At 37.2% G+C, this 26,787-nt stretch overlaps 1 protein-coding gene across 6 annotated transcripts in view; it reads right to left on the bottom strand.

The window, feature by feature from the left end:
* Positions 1-967: 967 nt before the first annotated feature.
* Positions 968-26,787, bottom strand: part of CPED1 (cadherin like and PC-esterase domain containing 1) — a 143,611-nt gene continuing 117,791 nt past the window's right edge. For 4 of the 6 annotated variants that reach the window (XM_090137062.1, XM_090137064.1, XM_090137075.1 and 1 more), the window contains 6 exons: positions 20,905-21,041; positions 12,349-12,569; positions 11,987-12,088; positions 11,690-11,777; positions 9,770-9,916; positions 968-4,117 (listed from right to left, as the gene is read on the bottom strand). In XM_090137062.1, the coding sequence (XP_089993188.1) occupies positions 3,890-4,117; positions 9,770-9,916; positions 11,690-11,777; positions 11,987-12,088; positions 12,349-12,569; positions 20,905-21,041 (923 nt within the window). In that variant the 3' untranslated portion in view covers positions 968-3,889. The remainder of the gene's footprint in view (positions 4,118-9,769; positions 9,917-11,689; positions 11,778-11,986; positions 12,089-12,348; positions 12,570-20,904; positions 21,042-26,787) is intronic. The other 2 variants (XM_090137056.1, XM_090137050.1) reach the window with 1 other exon arrangement.

Consider the following 26,787-nt stretch of genomic DNA (forward strand, 5'->3'; position numbering starts at 1 on the left):
TCAGTGCTAGTGCACTTTAAGCACTCAGCACAGCACAGCTGTTTTAAATTCGTCAGAGAAAATGACTGCCCTCCAGAAGAGATGTGCTCACCTCTGTTGCACCCAGTAGATTTTTTGCTGCTGGAAATGACAAAAATATTAAGACAATAACAATTGATATGTTGAAGAATCGCCCAGTATTTGCAACAACCTTCTCTCAGATTTCCAAAAGCTGAGCTCTCTAAGGTGAAAGAGGAACTTCTCATGTCATCAGAAAGAAAGGCTGAAGTGGAATAGAGCAGGTCAAAACAATGAGGTAAGACAAGCCAGATGCAAAGCTAACAGGCAAACTATATTTTTCATCTGAGACTACAGGGGCTTGTTTAGGAGCTTGACTCTATGCCAAATAGCTCGCTGCACCTCTAAAAAATTGCTTTATTCTAAAAAAGTAATCTGAAAGATCCCTGGACTGCAGTCAACTTAATATCATACATATCTGCTTCTTCAAAGCATTCTCTTTGGCTCAGCATAGCAACAGAAGCATAACTATTAGTGGTTATTTCAACCTTGAGGTAATCGGATGCCCCACTGCTCCACCCGCAAAGCAAATATATTGTCTTTGATGTCCCTTTAATATGTCACAGAAGAGAAAAGTAAAGTAGAAGGCCTACATTTAATGTTGTGAAAAAGATTATTCTAAAGAATAACATTGTCAAATGAATATTAAGTGTAAAAACAGTATTTGTGGATCATTCTTTCAGCTCCTTGTCAAATAAAGCTAGTTGAAATACAACATCTCCAATGGCAGAGTTGACTTGCCAAGGCATTTCCCTACAAATAGGGAAATCTTTTTTTATTACAGACAGCTATTCCAAAGATACTCATTGAGATGAACTTCGTCCTGGTGGCTCTCTACCCTAGAAGGCTAAAACTCAAATAACTGCAAAATCTGTACTTATGTGAGTAAGACAGTGAGTAACTCTCTGGATGACGATACATCATTCTTCAGCTTAAGTTCAAAGGAATGCAATAACGACTGAAATTATTGCTTTGTATTTCAGGGCATTTATTTTTTTTTTTTACAGCACGGTTTTAGTGCTTTCACTTGTAATTTAAAGTATATCCTGGTTCCACTCTAAGATCAACGTGTTGCTGGTCAGAAATTGAGCAGGAAACACCACTTCTCAGCGTACTTTTTCCCCAGGTTGATTAGGTTGGTTGTGGCAATCCTTCCATCAGTTTTAGGACTAGTCATGTCTGTACTAAGAGGAACTCACCTTGACAATGATTTTTTTTTTGCCATTTTAATGGTGCGTAATGTGACTAACGCAAATATATGAGGGAAAGAACTATATTATGAGCCAGTGAGTGCAGTAGAAACATTCTAATGCTTTTTCTGGCAAAATATCGTAGCAGACAAGATAATTCTAGAGCAAAACAATAATAGCAGCACATGTGCTCTCACTGGAATTCAGACAGAGTAATCCTTTTATTGTCCTAGTCTTAACTTTGATGTGTATGAACAAGCAGTGCTTTCATGTCAATCTCAAATCTCTTCTTTCATGTACCTCTAGATAATAGATATATATTTTGAGTGAAATAGTGAAAAATCTACTTTGGCACCTGCATTCCCTTTGTTTATTCCTAACATTACATGGCTCATATACAGTGATAAAAAAATATATTCAAACAACTTGTTTAAATAAACATGGTTTTGCAAATTGTAACAATAAATTCATACACACGTAAATACCCACACAGATACATAAAAAATAGCAAACATACAGAAGAATTCCAACTTGCTACATTTGAAAAATATTAAGATTTGGAAAACATTAAGACATCTGTGTGTACAGCACATGTAAACCATTCTGTGGTGAAACTGGAAGTGATGAATTGCACATTTGCCAATATCAGCTACAGTATGACAAAGTCAGCTCTTTTTCTCACTGTAGCTGATGCTTCAGCCATAGTCTTTGATTAAAAACAAACCACAAACACATAAACACAGGTTATGCCTTAAAAACATTTGTGTAGATAACAATAGCAGCCACAGCATGTGGATTTAAATGAGCTAAGAAAATCTTAACAGAAGCAGAATTGCACTACTCCTATCATTGACGATCTCAATGACAATTATATCTGACTGCCTTTTGCATCAACTGGTACTAATGGCATAATATGAAAGCTCTTGACTTAAAGCTTGTGCAGTTTTTTTGCTTGTGCACAGTTCCAAACCCAACTTTATTATCTTATGGCATTTGCATACAATTATATTCCTTAGATAATCACATTGCTCAAAACCAAATACTGACATCTGCAGTATTTATGTACAGCTCCTGACCCTGTCTTTCCTATAATGCTCTATTTCAGGAAAAATCTTGTGTAGAAATTCAAGGACATTTACTGTAAGCATAGCAGCAGCATATTATAGAAAAACGTGTATATATTCATGCCGTCTCACTAATAATAATGTCAATGCCTAAACTAGAAGCTTTGTTAACATAGCGGGAGGTCTCCTAGATTAGAGGGTACCAAATCCTCTTTCTGAGAATCTTCTAACTACTAGGAAAACAGGACTCCAAACTGCATGACTTCACATATCTGAAGGAGCAAGAATTCACAATACTGTAGCTGGGAATACAGACTGTGTTTAAGGATCTTGTTGGTGAACTCTAAATGTGGTGTCATTAATTTCTAGTCTTATTTCTACATATGGCAGCCCCTCTTTGTTACAAAAGCCAAGAGATCGTAATTAGCTTTGTGATATAATTTGTATCTTCACTGACATTGCTTGTGGCTTCCTTTTCCAAAGAGAGTAGAAGCAAGTGGAGAATTATATATAATTTTGTGAAGGGGGAAGCAAGCCAAAGAGCCCAGTGGATCATTTATTAGACTCATACTTACCTGGTTCTGACTCTCCTCTGTAGTGTGTACTTGATTATTTTTATTTTTTTTTTAACTTTTCAAGTCATCTTCATGCTTTTAATTCATACAAAAACAATACTGCTTCCTCTTAAGACATTTGTTGTTGTGCCAAAACATATCAGGTCCTGGATTGATCACATGTTTTTTTTAAAGTATCTGTTATGGTCATTTGGTCAGAGTTAACTACAGCCACAGTGCTGATGAGGATGGTGCAGCCTTTCTGTGTTATGATGCGGCCTGCCTTCTGCAATGGGAAGTGATGAAGGGCAGCCTTCCTGCATATGGCCATTCATCTGAGCTGTGACCTTAAATAAGTCTGTTAACATATTCACTGAATTTACATATTACCTTGAGACAATTACAATCAGTCTCAATTCTAATAAATCTATTTCTATATTAACTTTAGAAAATGCAAAAAATAGAGTAGACATCTGTTGCATTTAACATACAAAGAAGGGAAGTGTTTCCAGGAAAAACACTGAAGTTCAAAAGGGCACTTTCAATGTCTAAATAGAAAAGGTTTGATATTGAAGGGGATCCCATCCACATAAAATAAAACTCTTTAAAGTGGAATGTAACCAGTTTCTAAATACATTCAAATATTACAGTGTCTCTATAAATAGAAATTATATAGTGCGGAAGAGCTAAAGCAGTCCTTTCCAAATTATTCAAGTGTATATATTTCTTTCTCTTTACTATCATTAATAAATAGCTGCTTGAGCTACAGCTGTTCTAGCATTTGGCAACAGTTCAAGTAACTTCCCCTCTGCTCTCTCTTTGCATCCCTCCATCTTCCATTTTGAAACCAGAAAGCTCCAATGTTGTATCTTGATTTCATAACATGTTAGGAAAAATGCCATGTTTCAAACTCTGTTGGTACATGTGCAGGCAATCAAGGAAGCATCTCATAAATTCAGCGTGGTCCTTCTATGTCACTCATGTAGTGGCATATCTCCAGTCCCAGTGCTACACCCAGGAGAGGCTACGTGCTAACAAACCCCCTCTTACTTGCACAGAGCCTGTTCAGAAGGATTTCAGAATAAACTTGATTTATTGGACCTTGGACATGATATGGGGACCGAGAATTTGATGCATAGCCCTGCAGTTGTGATAGCTTGCTTTGACTGCTGAAATATTTCCCCAGCGTATAGTGCCTCGATAACGTCATTGTTATGTGTGGACTTTCTTCAGAAGGATTGTATTTCACCACCTGCAAAAGAAGTGACATATGTGAATGCTTTCTGCATGCACCTAGAAGGATACACAGCTGTGTCTACACAAATGTTGAGACCTCCACAAAGCAGGTTCTGATACTCTTACCTTGAGTTGCAAGTTGCTTACAAATGTTATTTTAGTGGGTCAATTTGTTGCAATACATGCTAATTAAAGTGTAGGATCGTATTAAGCTTTGAAATTAACTGTGTATCTCCTTCACACTCACTTGGTTGACTGTAATATCTTCAGTATATTAGACCCTCTTCATTAGTGATAATTTGATCTGAATGATCAAATTCATATTTCACAGCTTGCCTGCACATCTACCTTGTGAAACACAAACTCAGAACAGCCCTGACTTGCAGAAATGTTTAAGTCCAGATGTTCTCAGTTCCCAGTAAGTGAGGAACCTATGCTGTTTCTAAACTGCAAGCCTTGCTAGAATGCCCTCACTCTCAGGTCTTGATGAAAGAGTGGCTCAGCTCCATGCTGGGCTGAGAACTGGGCTCTGCCTTGTTTCTCCAAGTAGAGACTTAACTGCATTTTAACAGTCTTCTCTCTGCTTAGATGTTCAGAGCATGACACTGACAAAACCACAATGTGGTTCAGTGACTTAGTGGGGTAGAACTATCCCCCTTGGGCCTCTATGTATGCATAAATCTCTGGAATTATCGTGTTCAGTATGTATGGAATAAGCAAGTATCTATAGAACTAGCGACAGGAGCTTCATAACTGGAGAAGTCTCACGATGCTGAAGGCATGGGCTCTGTCAACAAACAGTCACTGATAAACAATGAAGCAACTTCATGAGAATGAATACAGAATTTTGTACCAATGGAGGATGGAGTACAGAGAGCTCCAGCCCAGCCAGTAACAAAGGAGCCAGGCAATTAATTTATTTCTTATACCTCTGATGGCTTTCAATTTTGCTGCTGTATCAACCATAGCACAGGAGAAAAACAAACAAACAAACAAACAAAAACCCATATATTTACTGTTAGTGAACAAATAGAAACAAAGTTCATATGTAGTAAGGCTCATAGTAAATGGATTGGAATAACTCACACAGAAGCAAATGTGAATGAAGGAAAAATGTTCAAAAGCTTGAAAGACTGAGCAGAAAGTCTATGATGGAGATGGCTGAACTAATAAAAGACCAGGAATTATCCAAGTAGAAAATTAATATATCCTCAGACCAATTTGATACAGATAAGTAAAGGGCTGTTATTTTTTTTTTTTTCCAGGCAATTACTACAGGCTCATTTTTCTAAATTAGGGCCTTAGGTATTACAGCTATTCCAAAATGATGCCACCTTGAACCAATCACCCAACCTGCATTCCTGTTAGGCATAATCTCCAAAGAATGCAATCTAATGTTCACTCAGAAGCCAAGCACTTATTAAGATATCAAAATACCAAGCTTGCTTGTTTCTCTTCCGTTGTATCTATGCTTTCATTGCCATTAAATTTGAGAATAAATCTGAATACAAATAGGTTCCAATAAGATCTTTATGACTACTGGCAAATCTACTTCTCCATAAGCATTTTTGATGCATGAGATAATTACAAAATCATGTTTGCATATGTGTATAGAAGTATGTTTGGACAGAAAGATCCAGAGTTATGCAAGACTTTTTGTCCCAGATCAATATAATTTCCCATGAGTCTAGACTCCTTGCCAATCTGCTGCAGATTTCTGTGCTGTCAGCATGACCTAAGGCCCTCTGAAGTGTGTTGATGGGAACTTAAATAATTTATCAGGACAAACAGGGGATATATTTGACCAGCTAGGGAGAACTGAATGAAAACTAATGAATGCATTTCAGTTCTTGTTTTCTGATCGCACAGAATAGACATCCCTCCATTTCCACATGGCTGTGCTTTGCTTTAGTTTACAGAGGGGTGCTGTCTTCTGGGAGATTAGGAAGGAGGACATTTTTTTTAAGAGAAAGAAAGTGAAAGTAAAAAGTAGATTTAATCACCTCATCTGGTTTCATACAACATGAAAAGTTCTGGAGTTTTACATAATGTTTTTGGCTCCAACCTCAGAGGCAAAATGCCATTTTCCTAGTGGAAACTGCTCCAGCACCTGATGAAACTTCATTTGCCAGGATGTAGAAATAAACTGATGACAAAACTGTTAAAACTAACGAGGTATCAAAAACATTCAAGGACTTTCTTTTTGCTTTCGTCAAGGATCAAGTCTGGTTTTTGGTGGCTGATGGATTCTCCTGGGTACATCTATGTTTCTTTCAACACACTGGCCTCTCAAGCCTCATTAATAACAGCTCTACAAGCCAAATTCTTCCCTGATCTTCCCCAGAAACACATACTCTCTGTTTAGATCTTTGGGCAGTTAAGCAAGGCCAAATCTGCACATGAGCTCATGCAAAATGATGGAAAAGTGCATGAAAAGTGCTGATGGCTGATCATGCCCTGCTGTTTTCCACCTACAAAGCTTCTGAAATATTTCACTTTGAAGTTTCACTGAAAAGCTTGGTGGAAATGGAAAGCATCAGCAATGACCCACGAAGACACCCACATCTGGGCAGTAGGCAAAAAGGGGCTCGACGTAGCTGTCTGGGTGAAATGGAGGGAGGTATTTACTCCATGGAACTATTTATCCACTGCATAAATATCTGCTCTGTGACTTATTCCCATCGTCTCAGCTCCATTTGGGCTGAGCTGTGTTCATCCTTCCCTAATGTATAAAGCAGAGCAGATTAAAGGATCAGCTAATTAACCATGTACACTGTGTTTGGTCCCAAAACAGGACAGAGGCCAAAGCAATGGACTGAAAGCATATGAGTGCTGAGGAGCCTGAGGTAGAAACAAGCTGTGAGGCTTGCCCTCAGCACATGCACTCCAAGATGTCTGATAATACTCCCAGGCCAGAGCTCTGACCAGTGCAACATATTGTAACAGACTCCAGCTAGGCACAGCTGATTGTTTCTCTTTTTTAGGAACACATTTATTGTCTGGTAGACTGTTTTATCCCTGACATTGTACTTTTGTGCGGAATGTCTAAGCAGAAAAATCAAAGCCTTATATTTATTAATATGAACGCCGTGGCTGGGAGATATAATATAATCCACAGGCTACAAAAAAATGGTCAAGCTTGCTATGCTAGGGTCCAACTGGCAGACACCAAAAAGATACTCTAGAATTTTGCTTCAATTTTAGTATCATAAGCATTGAATTTCAGTTTACTTGGTTTAAACTACTAAGTTTAATTAGCCACAGTATATCTTGTTTTCCAGTGCATATTGTGCATGCCCAAAGAAGGAAACCTTTTTTATTAGATATTTCCATCTTCTGTAACTTCAAGGAAAATACATCACAGATGTCCTGACATTTCTTTACAGCAAGAATCAGTGCTTCTATCTTGTTCTGAGTGTCACAGCTCACCTTTGTAGCTGTGAAGATCTACATAAGCTAACTCTGCACGTGGTCGATGTCCTGGGAACAGTCTTGACCAAGAGCAGGGCTTACAGAAAAATAGGCATGACTTGGCAAATTAAGCAAAAGGTTTTGTCCTTCTCTTTAGGGATTCAGAGAACATCTGGTGGTCATTCTCATTTTAAGTCATTTCTTTTGACAGAAAACAAATTGCTAAAATCATGCTGGAAAGATGCTTACATTTCATTGGTTTTGTTGACAATTTTTGAAAATTTATTATGATAACTCTAATTTTTTAAAAAAGTAGGATTGTCTCCATAAGGAATAAATAATGGAGTTCTGTCTCTTAAATGATACTTCAGATTGCTGGTGTCATTATTCTGGTCAGAAATCAAACTTCTGATATTTCTATTAGGACAGTTCTTACTGACACCAGTTCTTACTTACTCCCCCAGCTGACTGTGAAATACCATAAAATCATTAACTCTTGATTTCAAGGAGACATCCTACATTGCATCCTTTTTCTTCTTCTTCCAATTTTAACTTTTCAGTAACAATTTCTTTTCATTTCATATTTTCATTCTGTGATGTGAAAGAAAGTGTACTTGCCATCTGTCTTATGGTCATGCTAAGGGAAATGTTAGCTTCTTGAAAAACATGACAGTTCAAATTTCATGGTCCTAAACAGATTTTAATATAAAAATTTGTGGTTGTTTCCTATTGTTTTATAAAGACACAACTCAGGTTCAGTTCATAAGAATAAGGATCTTTGGAGCATCACAATCAATTTCTTACTGTGCTACACATGATTTTATCTATAGATATCCAGAAGGCTTATCTGTCCTTGGATCCTGCAATGAACTGAGGCATGGTGCTTCTGGTGATCTCTGAGTGCACAACTGCAGTTTTAACTGAAGAAATACTTATTTATCAGAAGTAAGTTGTGAGGGTTTTTTTTGTTTGTTTGTTTTTGGGTTTTTTTGTTTGTTTGTTTTTAGCAAGCATTTGGAAAGATATGTCCTCTTTATTCCTCAAAGATTTTCCTAGTTTCTGAAGAGAGTAATGTAATATTCATGAGTCTTTTTTAAGCAATGCTCAGATTTTCTACAACTGATCATCCATAATAGAAACCTGGGAAGTGGCCTTATATACCAACAAGCTGGTGTCATGCTACTAGGACTTAGTTGGAAACTACTGGAATATCCTGATGACTTTGTTGACACTTCAGAACAACCATATGCCAAATCAGCAGAAAATACCTGACTCATCAGAAATTATATTCTCTGTTTTCAGGTACATCTGTGATAGACCAGGGATGCAGTTCTTCATTGTTACATGTAGGGTTCAAAAAGTTCAAAATCTTGCTTATAGGGAAGAGCTCTCTCTGTAAAAACACATTCCACATACTCAAAGGACATCTCAGACAAACCAGAAAAACTTTAAATATCTTATTTTTCAAACTCTCATTGGTTTGGCCTCCTTGGCACTAAATATAATAATGTGTTTACTTATTTATTTCTGATTTAATCCATGGAATCCTGTCACTTGTAATATGCTGTGAAGACTTCCAGCCTTAGAACAAACAGAATAAGAATATATTCTCAATTGCCTTATTCATGTATTTTACCACATCTGTATTGTGCTCACTCTCTACAGACCTCATACAAAAAAGAAATCAGAGACTTGGGTGAGAATGAGAACAAATGACTTACCATTTCTGTTCATTTAACCTGTCATTGTAATGATACTGGATAACTCTTTCTGATAAATATGAAAACATATAGATAAGAGAAATAAGAGTAGACTTTCATTTTTAAAGTCATGATTTGATGGGAGTCTGCCAACCAGCTCAGTTAGGAAGGCTTAGGACAAAACCTATGAGACTGAACTATTGTGAAAACATAAACAGAGTACATGCAGAAACAGTAGAGATATATAATGGATAGCAAATCCTGTAAGAACCTGGAAAGAATAAAATATTACTTTCCAAAAGTTACCTCTCTAGAAAAGCATGCTTGTTTTTCTTTCAAAGAGCCACCACCACACCAGCTCAGCCTGTTCTTGTGCAGCCATGCCATTTGGTCCACACAGTGGCCAAATGCCACCATATGTGTGCTGCTGTCTCTACAGCCTTTACTCAGACCTAACTTCAGTTACAACAGCAACTCTATTTGCATACCTTTTTGCTTCTAAGCTCCTAAGCAGTTAAAATCTCTCATAAATACTTGAGAAATACATAAACTCCTACCTCATGGAAATGACACCCGCACTTCCCCCGTAGGAATTCTTTGTATCGTCCCATTGTGATGATAAACGTGTCAACAACTTCATAGCCATATGTTTTTGCTGTCTCCAAGATAACCAAGTTTTCATTCCACAAGTTTTGTACTTCTGCCTGCATTCCAGATAACATATTGCAAAGCTTTTCAAAAGGACTTTTTAAAGGTTATTTTATTTTGCCATTGAAATGAACAGTAAAACTGCATTTTGGACAAAACAATGTCATTATATATATTTCCTTAGAAGAGGTTATGCAGCACACAAATAGTTATAAGAAAATTTACAATATTTTCTTTTAATTGCGCAACAAGTTGGATTGATTTAGAGAAGATGTAAACTAGAAATGAAATTAGAGGTAACTGTAATTACTTTTCAGTAGATGCCCAGCTTCCTTTCCTTCATGGGAATGCTTCAATGCTGCTGAAAATATAATTACTGAGTAATTTTTTAATAGACATTTTGTTAATATATTTCAGAAAAAAAGTCCTATTATGAAATTGTCTATGTAACAAATGGTTAAATTGTTCTTGTAAAGTATAAATTCAGATTCAAATCAAAGACACTGAGACTGTTGTTTAAAAAGGAATATATGGCATGGGTATCTTAGACACAGTCATAGTAAAGAACAGAATATTTGTTCTCAACATATTGCAGGATGACCAAAAATAGAAAGGTTAGCTATAAATTTGTCTAGGCAGCACATTTTGACACTGCAGGTAGAAGGGCTTTGAGAGAAGCTGGAGTAATCCAGAAGTCCATAGCACCCAAACTACACGAGTAATTTGACATATGATTCAAATACTGAAAATGAAAAGATAGTGAATTGCACAGTTAAGTTGATTTCTGGAGTTTTCTGAATTTGCTGGCTGAGAAAAAGAATAAAAATAATCTTTGGAAGCCTTTAATACTCTTTCTATCCTTGCCCCACCTACATAATATCAAAGATCTCCTTTCTCCTTCTAGGTCTGAACTCTGCTGAATGCTATAGCAATAACTTTGACCATGTTTCTTCACATTGATTCCAACCACTTTTCTAATGTCCCATAATTTAGTCATCTTTATAAACAAAGAAAATGGTTGGAATCCATAAGAAGAAATTCAGTAAAGATTGCTGGCAGATAGTGTAAATCTGGAAAGGAGTGGGCAAAATGTGACAAGGCAGCCTCTATAACAAAAATCACATGCCAAACAAAGCAGTGTATTATGGCTGGAAGAAGAGGTGAACAACAGATCTCAGTGTCATAGAAGTGCTCTATATAATCTAGGAAAGCTATGAATTTTCTCTATTCAGCAGGTGTGACTAGCTGTTCCCTAGTGTTACATGCAATGGTGGTAGGCATTAATTACTTTGTTCTACCTTGCAGTGCTTCCCAGCTTTGTCTTATCTGCGTATTTCACTTTCTCCCACCAACAAAATCGTAAATAAAAATATTGAACTGAATGAGTCACACAGTGCATTGAAATGAACCCATCTGTTACTCTGAGAAGTCCTGGACATGATTTCAACTTGCTGTATTACTTGCTTGGCCTGATTGTATCACCCTATGGAGGGTCTGTGCTATATGTGGTACAAAGAGCAATCTGCCCAGCCCCAGTTCAACTTCAACTTTGCCATAAGGCTTAATATTGGACGTTCCTCTACTTCTTGGCACAGTTGACTGAGCACAGTGCCTCAAATGACTAATTGCAGTGGAATTCATGAAATAAGACTAATTGGTTTAAATCCACATCAGTAAGCCATACTAACAAATATAAACACCATTTTTTTCTTTGATCCACATAGAAGTTGCTCAGCAGAAGAGGTAACATACTTTGACCAGACAGAAAAAATGGTTGCTGAAATAACAAGTCTTCTGTGAAAATGCACTCTAAATATATTGTTACTTACCTGTGATAAAGAATGTATTCCATCCACTGGGAGGTGAAAGCCCATCCCTATGGATTTGATAATTACCAGGATATTTGATAGATTTTCTCTGTTTGGCAAGTGAAAAAGATAAAAACGGGACACAAGTTTTATTTAACATGCATATCAAAAGACACCACATTTTTTTTCTTTCAAAGTTAGTTAAGTCCACACCCATAAGAAAACAAATGAAATGTTTGCATTTAAAATTTCTGGTGTTTTCCCATAATTTATCATATCAAGTCTTGACATGGAATAACACTAAGTGCATAACATTACCTGTTCAACACCTTTTGGATAATTTGCAGGTGATTGGAATTAAGCCACTGAACGCCACCTACAATTAGTACAGTCTGGTCTGTGTTCTCCAGCGGACGTGATCTGAAACCCAGAAAGAAAAAAACAACACGTTGCCTTAAAACAGATGGCAAACATTTTAACAGCACTGCATTGCATTTCAGTGAACTGTATCTGGCACCCTGATCAGAGGCCTGATGTCATTTTCTACTATTTTTCAACCACACAATACGGCCTGAACACATTGTGTTTAATTGTTTGCTTACTTTACTTCCAAAATCTGTTAAACACATTTGTGAATAGAATAAAACACAAACAAGCCAGCAAAGGAGTTTATACAGTACCTCTGCAGCAGTTGTTCTAGCGCTTTTTCAAAAGTTGGTCTCTGGTTTGCAGTCATCCAAAACTGGGGATAGTAGGAGTAACTGATAAATGTTTTCCCCTCATTGATATTATCATAACATTTAACATCATGAGTCTTTTGCCATTCCTGAAGAGTCTCATTCACTCTTTCTATTAGATAGTACATCATCCCCCTGTTAGTTGAGTCACCTATAAAAAGAATCTTTGAATGGAAAAGAAGATGTGACTTAGAAGTTATACACACCAAAAATAAAAAGCAAAGAATACAGCCAGGCTGGAGGCTTTTCGCAAAACTCAAGAAAACCCTCTGTGAGCTGGCAGTGAGGGTAGGCCTGACAGCTCAGTACTAAAATTCTGATTTAGTAAATATTATCTGTTTCAATGAAAAAAAGTACATGTTATAAATGTCTATAGTTGCACAGTTAATATAACACTTTTTATCCTCACTTTTTTTAGCTTAACTTTATAGTTACTTCAAATTGCTAATAGCTTCTCTCCTGATTTCTTGCAGTTTCCTGCTTTGCTTCCTTCAGTTTTTCATGTGGTTTGTTCCTACACAGCATGTCTTGGTTAACTTCTGTCTTTCATAAATGTGATTAATTAGAAGTTACACCAAAGGAACACACACATCAATGAGTGCAACTGCTGCCTTATTTGTAAAGAGATGGTTTTTCTTTCATTTCAGAGAGAATTAAAAAAGAGAGCTATTTTGGTGGCAAAGAATCTGAATACAGTCCTGGACTGTGTGTGACAGGAAGCACTGCATCCTAAAGGGAGCTGAAAGAGCCATAAGGATAACAGAGGTGTCAGCAGTCTGTCTCTGAACTTGCAAAAGAATAAAGAAGTTAAATGCAGGGTTGCTTCAAGCCGTTCTGTTGACTTTGTCAAATCAAGGGTCTTTGTACGTTGAGACCATAGAACTGAAGGTATACATTTTACATTTAATGTATATATATTTAATGCTATTGCCCTATTTTTAGTGGATAAAACTAATATTTCCTCCTGCTAAAGAAAACGTGTAAGCAATGACAGAAGTTCAAATCTGAAGAGAACACAGATTCATTGAGGTTTGCCAGTGAAACTGCCTGTGATCTGTAAATATCACAATCAACCAGAAATGCATATGAGGGAGAAAAAATGTAAAACTGAGAGTCAGAAACCCCACAGAGCCATAACACAATATCAACCCTGTTTTCTGTACAGCGGTGTGCCTCTTTTCCTGCTTCCTCTGTCACTTGGGATAGTTGTCATCCTGTAAGTAGGGGTTGCTGTTTGTTTTTTAATTTGATTTGTTTCTTTTTTTTTTTTTTTTTTCATGCTCTAACACTTCCACCTTGAATGTTTGCTTAGACAAATAGAATTCAGACAACACAAGAAAACTTGTTTAAGAAGATTTTTCCAAAGCGTGCCTTAGAGATTTTATGTGGTGAAAACATTATGGACTTATCTAATAGATCTCTATTTATCTATTCACAGGAATAGTTTTAGAGACTGAATCCAGTGCCCCCTATGAGACTGCTGTGAGAAAAAATGAACCACAATTGTGTACAAGGAAAGCTCCCACAGGACAAAATCTGTTTCACATGAACATACCCTGATCTGGTGGCAGAGCTGAGAATGCACAACAGTAACTTGGACATTCCATGCCCTGTCTGCAGGCTGCAGAGAATCATTAGATAGCACAGAAGCTGTTTTAAATTCACACGTAGAAGCTGCTTTATGTCCTTTTCTGGATCTCTAAAAGCTGTTTTGCAGATTAAATTTGTAAACAGTTGCTGTTCATGCTTGGACTGCACAAGCACTTCACTCACATGCAAGGGGATTTCCAACTCTTTTCCCACTGTGCCACAAGAAACCTTTTTAAGCCAAGCATAACATGACTCAGAAGTCAACAATCTTTGGCAGTGGAAGGATTTGTTGGATTCTCCTTCTCTTTCCTTCTCTAATGCACAAACATGCACACAATTATTTACAGTTTGGAAGACAGTCTACACTACAATCTGACCTAATTCTGAAGTAGGCTAACTTGAGGTTTTAAACAAGAATTCTTCATCTTGCAAAAGCTCTTAATCTCTCTAGTTTGTCTATATCCACATCTCTTTGATCTCCATTTCATGAGTCCATCACTGTGTTATATAGATGTATATCTATTTAAAGACTAGTTCTTAGATATTTGTAGGCAAGGATATCATTAACTTGCGGCGTGGGTGAGTAAATTTCTATAAACGTACAGAACACCATTAGCAGAATAACAAACAAGCTCTACCAGGTCACACACAGTAGATCATGTTAGACTATTTATCTTCTAAAAACATGTAACACCATTTTGGAATCAGTTACAACGGGGATTTCCAACTGAAAGGAGAACATTCAGCTATAAGCTACACTGATTTGGAAAATGTGGCAATTTTACCTTAGCTTTTGTTGTATAATGACTAATATTCTGATAAATACTTTCTCTTCTAGCTGTATGCGATCTAATCTCATCTAACTGTATTCCAATAGCAGACAAAAACACAACACAAAAACAGACAAACAAACAAAAAGAAAAAAAAAATAAGAGAAGAGCCATGGCCAAAGCCCTCAAACATGACATATAGACGTAAAAATATCTTAATGCCATGATGCTAGGCATCATATAAAAATATAAGATAGACCAAAAATAATATTACTGTTGTGCTGATGTTCTGAGAATGTGAAGGAGGTGCTGGGAGTCAGAGCAGACTCTTGTAGAGCAGTCAGCATAACTAGATGAAGCAGATACCTGTCAGTCCCCTGAGGTACTTCTTCAAATAGCACAAGACTCACAAGGGTGTCCACACCTCACCTCTGAAGGAGTAAGTTTTGAGTCTCAAAACATCTCAATTTTCACTCTTGAGTGAGCTTGTTGTGAAGAATTAAAGCAGATCAGGAAAAGGATTAGATCCATGACTGAGTGTCCATGTGGGAATGTATATTTATTACTAGGAGAAGGTGTGGCTGAACAGGATGTCAGGAATGTGACAGATAGCAACATCACATTGGTGGAAGAATACAGGTTGCACCAGGAAAATTAACCTAAATACTCAGAAACCGGTCTGCAAAGAGAATAGTTAAGACTTGATGTAAGAGGAGAAGAGGAAAATGAGCCAAAGCAGACCTGTGTTTGTACAGAAAGAGAGATATAAAATGCAGATTATCCTCAAAGATGTCAGTCAGTTATAACAATCACATTAGCTTTCAGTCAAGAAACCTCTGACTTCAAGCAGGTATGAGCTATGCCAAGACTGTATCACTGGAATCACGCAAGTCTGTTTAACTCCAGCTACTTCCTTCGCACTGAAATCACAGCACTGTTGAAAGACATATCATTAAAATGAGTGCTGACGTCTGTGATCTTCACTGGAGGCGTCAGCAGACACACTCTGGAGACTCTGTGTGCCACATTCTGAATGGGATGCTCTCCCATAAATGCAGCAGAGATCTCAGACAGAAAGATAACTGTAGATTCTTTGTAATCCAATGCATCCCATGCTGCTGGATGCACAGCACATCACCACCAAATCTGCACACGCAGAGCATCCACTCATTAAGGCCTTCTCTGCATCCAACAATCTGGTTCTAACTATTGTTCCAACCATGCTGTGAGACATCTGTTAATCCTGGAAGGAAACAGACAAATTCTTTTTTTTCTGCTTAAAAAAAAAAAAACAACAAAAAAAAATGAGGTAGGTGAACAGGACATTTGTGTGAAATCCTACCTGCAAAAAATCTTTTCAAAAGGCCCTTGCACTGAACTGCCCAAGCACAGTTGTTGTGATATGCAGACCATCAGAAAGTATCTTTCAAAGCATCCACCCTTTGCAAGTCAGCTTCATTATCAGCATTTGTTTGGACAACCCAGAGGCTAAAGCAGGTGGTGCATAGCCCCAGGAAGAAAACTTGCTTACGTCCTCCAAATAATCTGAGAGCTTTGATGAATTAGAATAATCATTAAATGTAATTGAATGTGTGGTAGCTATGGCAACATGTTTCTATACAGTTGCAAGAACTTACCAAAGCTGTGCATGCCACATATTATCTAAACCAGGGATTCTGTGGATTCTCCTGTTTAGCTCTATGACAATAATGAGCCAAATGATGGTTCAGGTGTGCAGAATATGCTGTATCTCATTTTCTCCACAGTCTGGCACAAGACTTAGTCCTGCACTGTTCAAGTCAATGGGGGATTTGTCTGCAGGATGACTAAAGGATCAGGCATACATAAGGCCATAATTTTACCAGGCAGAGAATAACACTGTCATGCAGACAGATGCTTTCAGCGTCTTCTGTTGCAAGTGTTTTGTGAGAAAAAAATCCATCATATCTTGCAGGCTTTAAGAGATTGTGTAAGCATAGTGGAATTCACTTCTTAACCAGACCTATCATTATAAATTAACCACGCTTAGGAAATCTAAGCACCTGTAAATCCCAAACAGTACTTAACTCTAAAATATTATTAAGAAATTATAAGCTAAAATTCCTGTTTTAACAGCTGAATTTTAAGTACTTCAGCAAATATTGCCTTTTCACATTTCCTGTTCTTAATTACACATGATTCAATGGCACTTTATTATAAGACTAAACTCTGAGCAGTATTTCTCAATGATAAACAAAATCTCCCCATGCTATTGAGGGTAGATTTCTATGTGCTGCTAATTGGATAAATAATTACCTGCTAGAACTCCTTTTCCTATACCTAATTTTAAAAGTTACTGTACAAAATTCAGAGCATTGTGTCTTAATAGAATTGGTTAATTCTTACAGCAAATCCTTCTTAACCACAGAGGATTTGTTGAACCAATATCGTACAGATACATTCTTTTTATTAAGATTGTCTATTTCTTTCATTCAATTAGGGCACACATGGAGTTCCATAAAATAATGTACCTGCATCTTATTACCCTTTCTACGAGTTTAGAATGGAGAACAATTACAAATGCTCAAACTGGAAAATCTACTATGCCAGAACCACCTGAGCCTCAACACTTCAGAATTTTCCTGTTTACAGTGTCTGAAATGCAAACATATGACTGACTAGTCTTGCTAACACATCATAAAGCAAAATGAGGCCTCTTATAAACTGTTTTTGTGAATGCATATCCTTTCTCATGTCTCCACCAATCTGTTTCACTACAGGTGGTCTTAGGTTCTTATGAAACAGAAACAGCTTAGCTCAAATGCAGTTTTATGTGCACACAAACTAAAATAGTAGTTAAAACCAATCTGAAGTCACAGCCAGGATAAGTGAATCACTGTTACGGAGAAATGACTTGATAATTTTAGAGATGAGCCTTGAATTACAAATGCATTGTAATAGAATGTATGAAAGCATCTTGAAGTTAGAAAGAAAAACTGAAAAGTATATTTTGGTAGGCTTTTTTTATAATGAATACAGGAAAGAAGTGCTGTTTGGATGATCGTGAGTATCTTTCAGAAATGCTGATAAACGCATAAAAGAAATCAAAGAGCAAGAGACATATCTGAGCACTGTATTTAACTGCTGTTCTATGAAACATAACAAAAAAGTATAGTTGCACATAAACAGACCGTTGATCTTACATGTGCTACATCCAAGAAGAAACTATTGGCATTCACCTTCCATCTTGCTTCATTAGTTGCTGGTGCACATCCAGATGAAGGACACAGCACAGTAATGCGTAATGATAAACCCACTGCACGCTTCCCTTCACATTTACTACAGGCAAAACAATACACAGACTTTTTTTTTCTTGTGTGTGTGTGCACTGCATTAAAAGAGGTGCATAAGAACACAATCTGCAGTTATCATAGTTGGAATGTGACAGCGGCAGAGAGATTGACACCTCATTCTTAAAGAAAATATATAATCACAGGCATTTATGTTGCTTATCGTGTCTAATCGTGAAGTTTTAATCATACAAAGTAAAAACCAGCCCATTAGAATCTTGAAGCTGAACTATATGTTTTTTGATGAACAAAAAGTCAGAGGCTTCAGCCTAATGTATCACAAATATTACTAATGCCTTTGCCTTCAATTCCTGATCAAATCCTGCATGAGTCTGAATTTTCTCCAAATGTTATTCTAGAGACAAATCCACATAATCACAGAGGCTCAAGGGAAGCCATGACATCATTTGATCCACTGATGCTACTCACATATGTCACTCTCTTTTCCAAAGGAAGACTTGATAATTATGTGGGCTGTTTAACTGCCTTATTTTGAAATACATTTTGAGCAAGAATTCAGACACTGTGTGGTCTGCAGGTAAGAAAACAGGGCTGAGTTGGGAGATCTTACGGTTACTTCCAGCTCTGATAGAACAATTTTACTTCTGATGCTGCAAATGTAGATTTTGTGGAGAACAATGTTACACAAGGTGAATATTTCAAATATGATGGCATACTACAAATCCCCAGAATACAGAAGTATCTACCATATTTGAGCGCACTTTGGTAAGTGAACACGAGTGATTTCTGTTGTCCTCTAACTTAAGTAGGATTAGAAAACATTCGAAATCATCTCATTATCCTCATCTAGCCTAATGATTTTGGGCTCACATTTTGCCCTCATTATGTTTTTGTTGTCTGCTTACTGTGTCCGTGTTGAACGCTTCTGTTTATTTTACTAAGAAAATTATGATGTAATTAATTTATACTAATTCAGTAATCTCTATAGTGTTTAAAGCTGAGGTATATAATGGTTTGAAAACAGTATCACAAGTTAGGGAAAATAAATATTGATGGATGGTTACAAAAATATCTTGAATAAGAAAAATGTGTTCATTCTCAAGAATTATATCTGTCTACTCAATGGCTCTCTTAGAAAACTGATAAGCAAAAGTCTCTTTCAGTGAATGTCTGAAAAAAAAAACCAAAACTTTTTCTATCATATCCACAGAGTGTGTAAAGTTTCCTTTAATTATAGACATAATCAGGACTTTAACACCCAAGATGAGGACCATTTCTACTCATCCAATTTATGTATAAAGAAAGACTTTCTGACCTCCTAAGTTCCAACAACACGAGAAACTTGATCCAGGCCTTGGATATACAGTAAACAATTATTTACTTGGTGAAAGAAGCACAAATGTTATTTGAAAATGCTACACAAAATTAGTAATACCACAGTGTAACAACGACAATAACATTTTGAGGAAAAATATAGGAGATGATAGATATATAGCAAAATAGGAACATGCATTAGGATGATGACTTATAAAGAATAAAGCAGGTATATGGACATCTGTGAAAAGGTAACATGAGTGATTCAGCAGCTTTCTACAGCCCACTAATGGTTATCAGACAGTGATGCAAAAGATGCAGAATAGGAAACGTGCAATTAGTTTTACATAGAATTTTCTCACACTGTGTTAAAGCAATTCACATTAGCTCTGCCTCTTGTTTGACACTAGAATGGATGAAAGTCATAACAGTAGAATTTTAATTCAGATTGGCTGTAGTGGACATTTAAAAATTGTTGTCCATGTCTTGACACTGATGAATGTAAGCACTCAGATTCAGGAAGTGAATCCCTCACTGCCCTGGCAATTCATTTCCACAGTGTGTATTGTTCTTCTGCTGTCCTTTAGCTGTCTAACCAAAGGCATTGTTTCATTTTACATTGAAACAGCTCCATGTCTATGGAAATTAAAGACCAAAGCTAGCAAATCATTCTATATTGTTTGTTGTGGTCAATCCAGAAGTGCTTGTTTTGTATTTGAGAAGCAATTTGAGCTTCTCTGTCATATAAACCCACTGGCTTTTTTTGAGAAAAGTATGGTAGGAGAAATCCACAGGCAGAAATCAAGCCAAGAGACAGTGAAGAACTCTATGCAGGACAAGAAATGATCAGAAATGAAGGAGAAAATGTTAACTGGAAAACTATTATTTTTGTATCTGTCCATAAAGAACTTGTATCAGATTCTATCAAAATGTTAATTACTATTCTCTTATCTAGACAATACACTGTAAAAAGTCTTTATAACAATTAATTACTTACTTTCTGGATACCTGTATCCTCAGTAATGTACCTGAGCCTCAGATCAGAGCTCTCTCTCAACAGTTTTATAGTCATAGCATGCCTATTAAGGAGACCTTGTATTTCCAAGCAATCACCTTAGAAGCTTCACTATAAGAAAAGAATGTGCAAGAAGACTTGGTAAGATTAGTGTGCACAAGCAATGCCATGCATTAGGTATGCAGCAGAAGAAACTAAACTTGCATGTAAAGTGTGAGACAAACTGTAACAAAGCAAATCCCTTCTGTTTACCATGCTTGGTCTCATTGAGAACCATGTACATTGCAGATCTTGAAATTCCACTGGTATGACCTGAGTTCTATGTGAAATGGCACTGTACAACTGTGACTGCATAGGAGGCTAAATTATTGATAGTGCATTCTCTGTCCAAAACTTTTTTCCCCACTATAATAAAAAGGGATTTTTCTTAAACATCACTCATGCAATTTCTTTTAAGATTCCAGAACACTAAATATCCAAGTAAATAACACGAAATTAAAGAGCAGAATCTGTTACTTACCTTTCTGCCCTCCACACACTGCTGGAGCTCGGGCTTATCAAGCACAGAGTACTGGCAGCCATGGGGCTGCCACATTATTTCTCTCCAGTCACAGGTTCTGTTGTCAGAGCAGCTGAGGCAAGGGACAATCCACTGCCCTGGAAAACAGCAATGGGTTATTAGCATCTCCTCTGTATTTTTTTGAGGAATGTTACTATGGAGCAAGTGAAGCATTCTCAAGCATTTTGTGACAGCAGTTTTCCATATATTAAAGAGACTCTTTCCTTCTCTGCATTCCTTAGAATGCAGAAAGCATCGGAGGTTTTCTCTCTAAAAGAACTGTGAATGTTCAAATCTGACAGTAGTTTGTGGGTTTATTTCTCAGCTCAGATTGCTTTTCTTGCACCAGTTTGTCCTTTCACAGCAGAAGGGATAAAATAAAGTTGAAGGGGTTAAAAAGGCAGAATGGGAAAAGGAAAATATTTACAGTTCTGAAACGTCTAAAGGCAAGATTTGTTCTTATCTATCAAGATTAACTCTCACTTAGCAGACCTTGCTAAAGAGGAGGACAGACTCTTTTGCAGAGTCTGTTGTGATAGGACAGGAGGAAATGGTTTCAAACTAAAATAAGGGAGATTTAGATTGGATATTAAAAAAAAGTTTTTTACAATAAGTGTGGTGAGACATTTGAACAGGTTCCCCAGACAGGTGATGGAAGCCCCATCCTTGGATACAGTCACAGTCAGGCTGGACTATGCTCTGAGCAAGCAGATCTAGCTGTGGATGTCCCTGTTCATTGCAGGGGAGTTGTACTAGAGGTCCTTTAAGGATCCCTTCCAACTTAATGATTCTATGATTTGATTCTATGATTCTACAATTCTTTTTTAAAAAGTTGAGTAGTTGATCAAAGCCTCTGGATAGAAAAGTAAAGCAAGAGAGAGGATGGCTTTCCCTCATCAATACTCATTTCTTTATTTTTGGAGAATTCAGAAAACATGCATTTCAGGTGGTTACAGTTAGATGAATAATCTACATGACTGACCTCCACTTTCAAACATTATTTTGCAGTTAAGGAGTGCATAGTGGGATTGTCAAAAGTCAGTGAGTTTCAAGCATCTGGCTGAATGATTTACTTAGTTTGGGTCTCTAAAGCTGTTTAATTCCAAATCCTACTGGAAGTCAGAGGGACTTAGCTTTTGAATGAAGATAGAAAACTTGAGTTGCCTTTATATTCACATCCACTGCTTTTTCCAGTCCATACAATTGTAATGTCCTGACAAAAGTTCTCAGTGTCCATGTAGCTATGCCAGCAAAACCTGCTTTTGCCTGATTAAAGAAAAAAGTACATGCTTGCAGATTCTTCTGTCAAAGCTATCAAGCCTTCTTAGCATGCTTTGGTTTCTCCTTGCAGCCCAGCAAATGTCTCCAGCAGCAAATGCCTGCAGAGCAGGCCTGCAGTCATTCCAGCCTGGTGGGCTTCTCAGTGTTTGTTATACAGCTGCTACACAAGAAGCCTCAGTACAACACAAGGCCACTTTTATCAGCACTTATCAGGCCAGGACAGAGTGGGAGGCTGAGAGAAACAAGCCTGCAGAATACCAGAGGCTCCGAGCTGTCAGCTGCTACCTCAGGAGCAAGGCCATCTCCATGAGTCACCCCGTGCTTGAACTGCTGGAAAGTCCTAAGCAAATGTTTTGGTAAGTAGCAGATAAAAGAGCGCTCTTAAATAAAAATATAAAGAATTGTTTGCACAGGAGCATGCACTGGCACATTTGAGGGCAGAAAGTATCCCACAGTGCTACGGCTGCACAGCTCTGGCTGCGGCTGAGCCCATCCTGCAGCCGCTTCTGCTCTGTGCAGAACACACCCAATGCCAAGTATCTGCAGGTGACAGTGCACATGATGGCAGGCTGGAACTAAATGAAAGCCTGAACACTGCCATTGTCACACATCAGCACATCTAATTGAGCTCCTGCAGGTAGATATGGGGCATGCGGCCCACTGCAGCACGGCGTGAAGAAAAAGGAAGGAGGGACAGCTCTGGACCGCAGTGCAGAAGCACAGAGGTAGAGCTGCCCAGAGCTCCTCACACAGTGCAGTTTTCAGTTTGTCTTCCTTCCATCCTAATCACTCAGCTGTTGGTCTTTAAGGACAACATTCCCCACATTTGTCAATCAAAGTTCAACATTCATTAGGATAAAAAAGTAGTGTAGTTCCAAACAGGTAACTTTTTTGGGAGATGAAAGACCTGACAGCTGGTCTCTGGGCGAGATCTTGAGCAGATTTTGTCTAGGGATTTGAAGTCAATCTTTAAATCTACAAAGTGATGACCCAAGTTCTAGAGCAAGGCATGATTTTCACATGCAGACATGTGAACAGAACGAGAAGTACCAGGTCTCAGCACAGTAAAAAGTGCCATGTAAACTCCTTGTATCACTTTATCATCTATCACTTTATATTTCCTGAGTAACAGTGGGGACAGAATGAATGGTTGGTTTGAGGTCTGGAATCAGAGACTACCACCACTGTCCAGTTCTTCAAAAATGACCTAAAAGTGGTTTGGGGCAGTAGTTTATACTTTAAAAAATGTATGAAAACTGGCAGTTTTTCCTAATGTAATTTTTCTTTCAAACCAATTTCATAAAAGTTCTGGCAATGGCTACGTCTGAGATCCCACATTTTATGGAACTTTCTGCTTAACTTTGTATACATTTACGAGCTGATCTGGTTTTAGGTAATAAACTAGAAAAGTAGAACTATATAAAATGAATATTAAGGAACTGAAACATCTGAATAATAAAAGTTTAAACTTTGGAAACTGAAAGTGATAATGTACCTTTTGAAAAGATTATTTAACTTATGTTCAATAATTAAGTATAGTGAGAAAAAACATGAGACATTTTTGGTATATGCTGAAGACAAGTGGCAAAAAAATAGAGAAAAATGGCATATGATGGCAAACCTATGTTTATAGGAAGCACTGGCATTTTGTACTAGCATATGCAGTTGCTACACTTACATAGATTTTTAATATTATGTACATACATGTATTTTAAATCTAATTATTATAAAATTTTCGTATTGTAACTTCACAACAGATAGTTACTGCATTCCTAACCTTCACAAATAAGATTTCATTAAAAAAATAAATCTTATATATAAAAATAGAAAACAAGTAGCAGTTAAAATTGCAACAAATCAATATTAGTTTGGAAGATAAGATTATTTTTTATTCAGACTCTAAGGTGTTTTGTTTTTTTTTTTTGTAAGGTAGCAGTACACAACGTAGCTTTCAGCATAATTTCAATTATTCTGATTTATGCTGCTTCAGCTAAGAGTCAGCACTGGTTCTATCAAGCAAAAGCAAGTTCACCTAGAATTCACTGAAGGAGGGTAAGAGAAAGCTGCTAAATAAAGTTTAACTTTATTATATGGCAAATACAAAGTTTTGTGAAAGCCTATAATAGGTCTCTAGAGAAAGAGTGAAAGTAAACTTGCTTTTGGGCTCATTAAAGAGGGTTATCAATTGCATATGTAAATCTCTTGCTTAGGATTTGAGATTAAACATTGCTGTTCTCCTAACTTGGTATGAAAACAAATACGATTTTTAAAAATTATTCAGGACTATTTATCTCATATTTAAAAAGCCAGCAAATGCTAGCCTAAAGTCAACAAGTTTTAACTAAGAAAAGCTGAATTTTATTGTTTTGTTTTTTTTTTTCTTCTGGACAAGGCTTTTGGCCTCTTTTATTTTTACTCATCCTTTCCCACTGCCATAGCCACAAATACACAAATTTTACTTTCTAGATCAAAACTAAATAATTAGCCATTGGAAAACAACAACAAGAAAATAAAAAATCAAATTTAAATGTAAAGTTTTAACTAAAGTGAAACTAAAAATAGCTTGTTGATTTATGACTAGCTCACTTTTACATTTTACATCCTAAGACATTTTAAAGATGCTTTCTCTAGGAGTATGTTATAGAAACATTCTTTTGCTTTGCAGCTGTATTGTGGCAATCCCCAAAAGCTGGGGGGTGTAAGGATAGAGCAGAGCCCTGCCAAAAAGGACCTGAGGGTACTGGTGGATGGCAAGCCGAATATGAACCAGCATTGTGCCCTCACAGCCCAGAAAGCCATCTGGATCCAGAACTGCATCAAAAGAAGTGTGGCCAGCAGGGTGAGGGAGGTGATCCTGCCCCTCCACTCTGAGCTAGTGAGACCTCACCTGAGATGTGGAGTCCTCAGTACAGGAGAGACCTGTTGGAGCATGTCCAGAGGAGGGACAAAAAAAGGACTCAGTAGATGGAACACTTCTCCTATGAGGGCAAGCTGAGAGAGCTGGGGCTGTTCAGCCTGGAGAACAGAAGGCTCCAAGGAGACCTGGGAGCAGCCTCTCAATATCTAAATGGAGGCTGTAAGAAAGTAGGCAACTTACTCTTTAGCAGAGCCTGTTGTGACAGGAGAAGGGGAAATGATTTCAAACTAAAAGAGGTAAATTTTAGATTGGATATGAGAAAAAAAGGTTTTTTTACAATAACAAGGGTGAAGCACTGGAACAAGTTGCCCAGAGAGATGGTGGATACCCAGTCCCTGGAGACACTCAAGGTCAGGCCAGACGGGGCTCTGAGCACCCTGATATAACTGTGGATGTCCCTGTTCATTGCAGGGGAGTTGCACTAGATATCTTTAAGAGTCCCTTCCAACTCAAACAATTCTATGATTGTACAAATCTATGATTCTGTGTTCTACAAGAATGTTTGCTGTCAGGACTGGGATATTGCTTAGTTATAAATTGAGTGGTTTTGCACAAAAAGCCCTACTTTCCAGTTCCAGTTTGAATTTGTGAAATGAATTAAAACTATACAGTCACTTCTTCCTGGAAACTATACATCCCAGTTCTAGGCTCATCAGACATCTCTTGGCAATTTTTCACTTTATAAGCCAAAATGATTCCTCTCTTTTTTAAAGACTTGTCCTTTGAGACTACATTTCCTGAAGTCGTTTCCATTTTTAATGTTATGCTATTCGCACTAAGTCTTTAAATATATTTTATATTCAGCTCCATTTAGCTAGACAAGGTATTCAAAAGAAGCACATTATATATCACAAGAAACAGGCTGTCTGCCCCCAAAGGACTCTTCTTTCGATTTGATTTGGGCTTTCTAGTCAGGATTTTTACATCCTAATATAGTAATATAGACGGTGCCGTGTTTGTTTATAACTCATAACTTGCTGTGTGATTGGAATACGCTGCCAGGTACAGTGATGTCTCCTTTGTGTATTCCCTTCATTTAACATTGAAAAAAAATAATTTATTTCCCTATTTTTTCATATAATCTGATGTATTCAGGCACTTCATGCATTCCTGTTACTGTGCAATGAGTGTTCATTGAGTCTGTGCAAGTTCATTGCTGTGAGAAAATGCTCTTATCTATGAGAAGAAAAAAGAAAATACATTTGTGTGGTAGAGATATCTTTCATTTGCCTAATAAAGAATTGAACAAATTCTTTGTTTAATCCAAAAGAACTGTCAAATCCAAAAGCAACTTAAACTGGGCACAGAACTGCATACTCCAGTAGTCCTGTGTATTTCTCATATTTGTTAAAGCACGCTTGCATAAGTCTTCATGCATCTGTGAACTAAAGATGAATACCTGTCTGCCATTCCGCTCTGATGTGGGTTCTCACTAATCCAAAGGGATACTTCAACCATATTTGTTGTAGGATAATTATTATTTTAACAAAAGGCATTTCAGCCACACTGTGTGATTTGTCCATCTCGACATTTAAGGTATTGATACATGTAAAAGCCTACTTTAAAATTGTTATTTTTTTTGTTTTCAGTGTAGAAGTAGAAATATAAAAATAAAGTGGATCCAAATGTTGTATTCTTTTTCAAGA

This window comes from Phasianus colchicus, chromosome 1, assembly GCF_987193195.1.
Source record: "Phasianus colchicus chromosome 1, bPhaCol1.hap1.1, whole genome shotgun sequence".
NCBI classification, from domain to species: Eukaryota; Metazoa; Chordata; class Aves; order Galliformes; family Phasianidae; genus Phasianus; species Phasianus colchicus.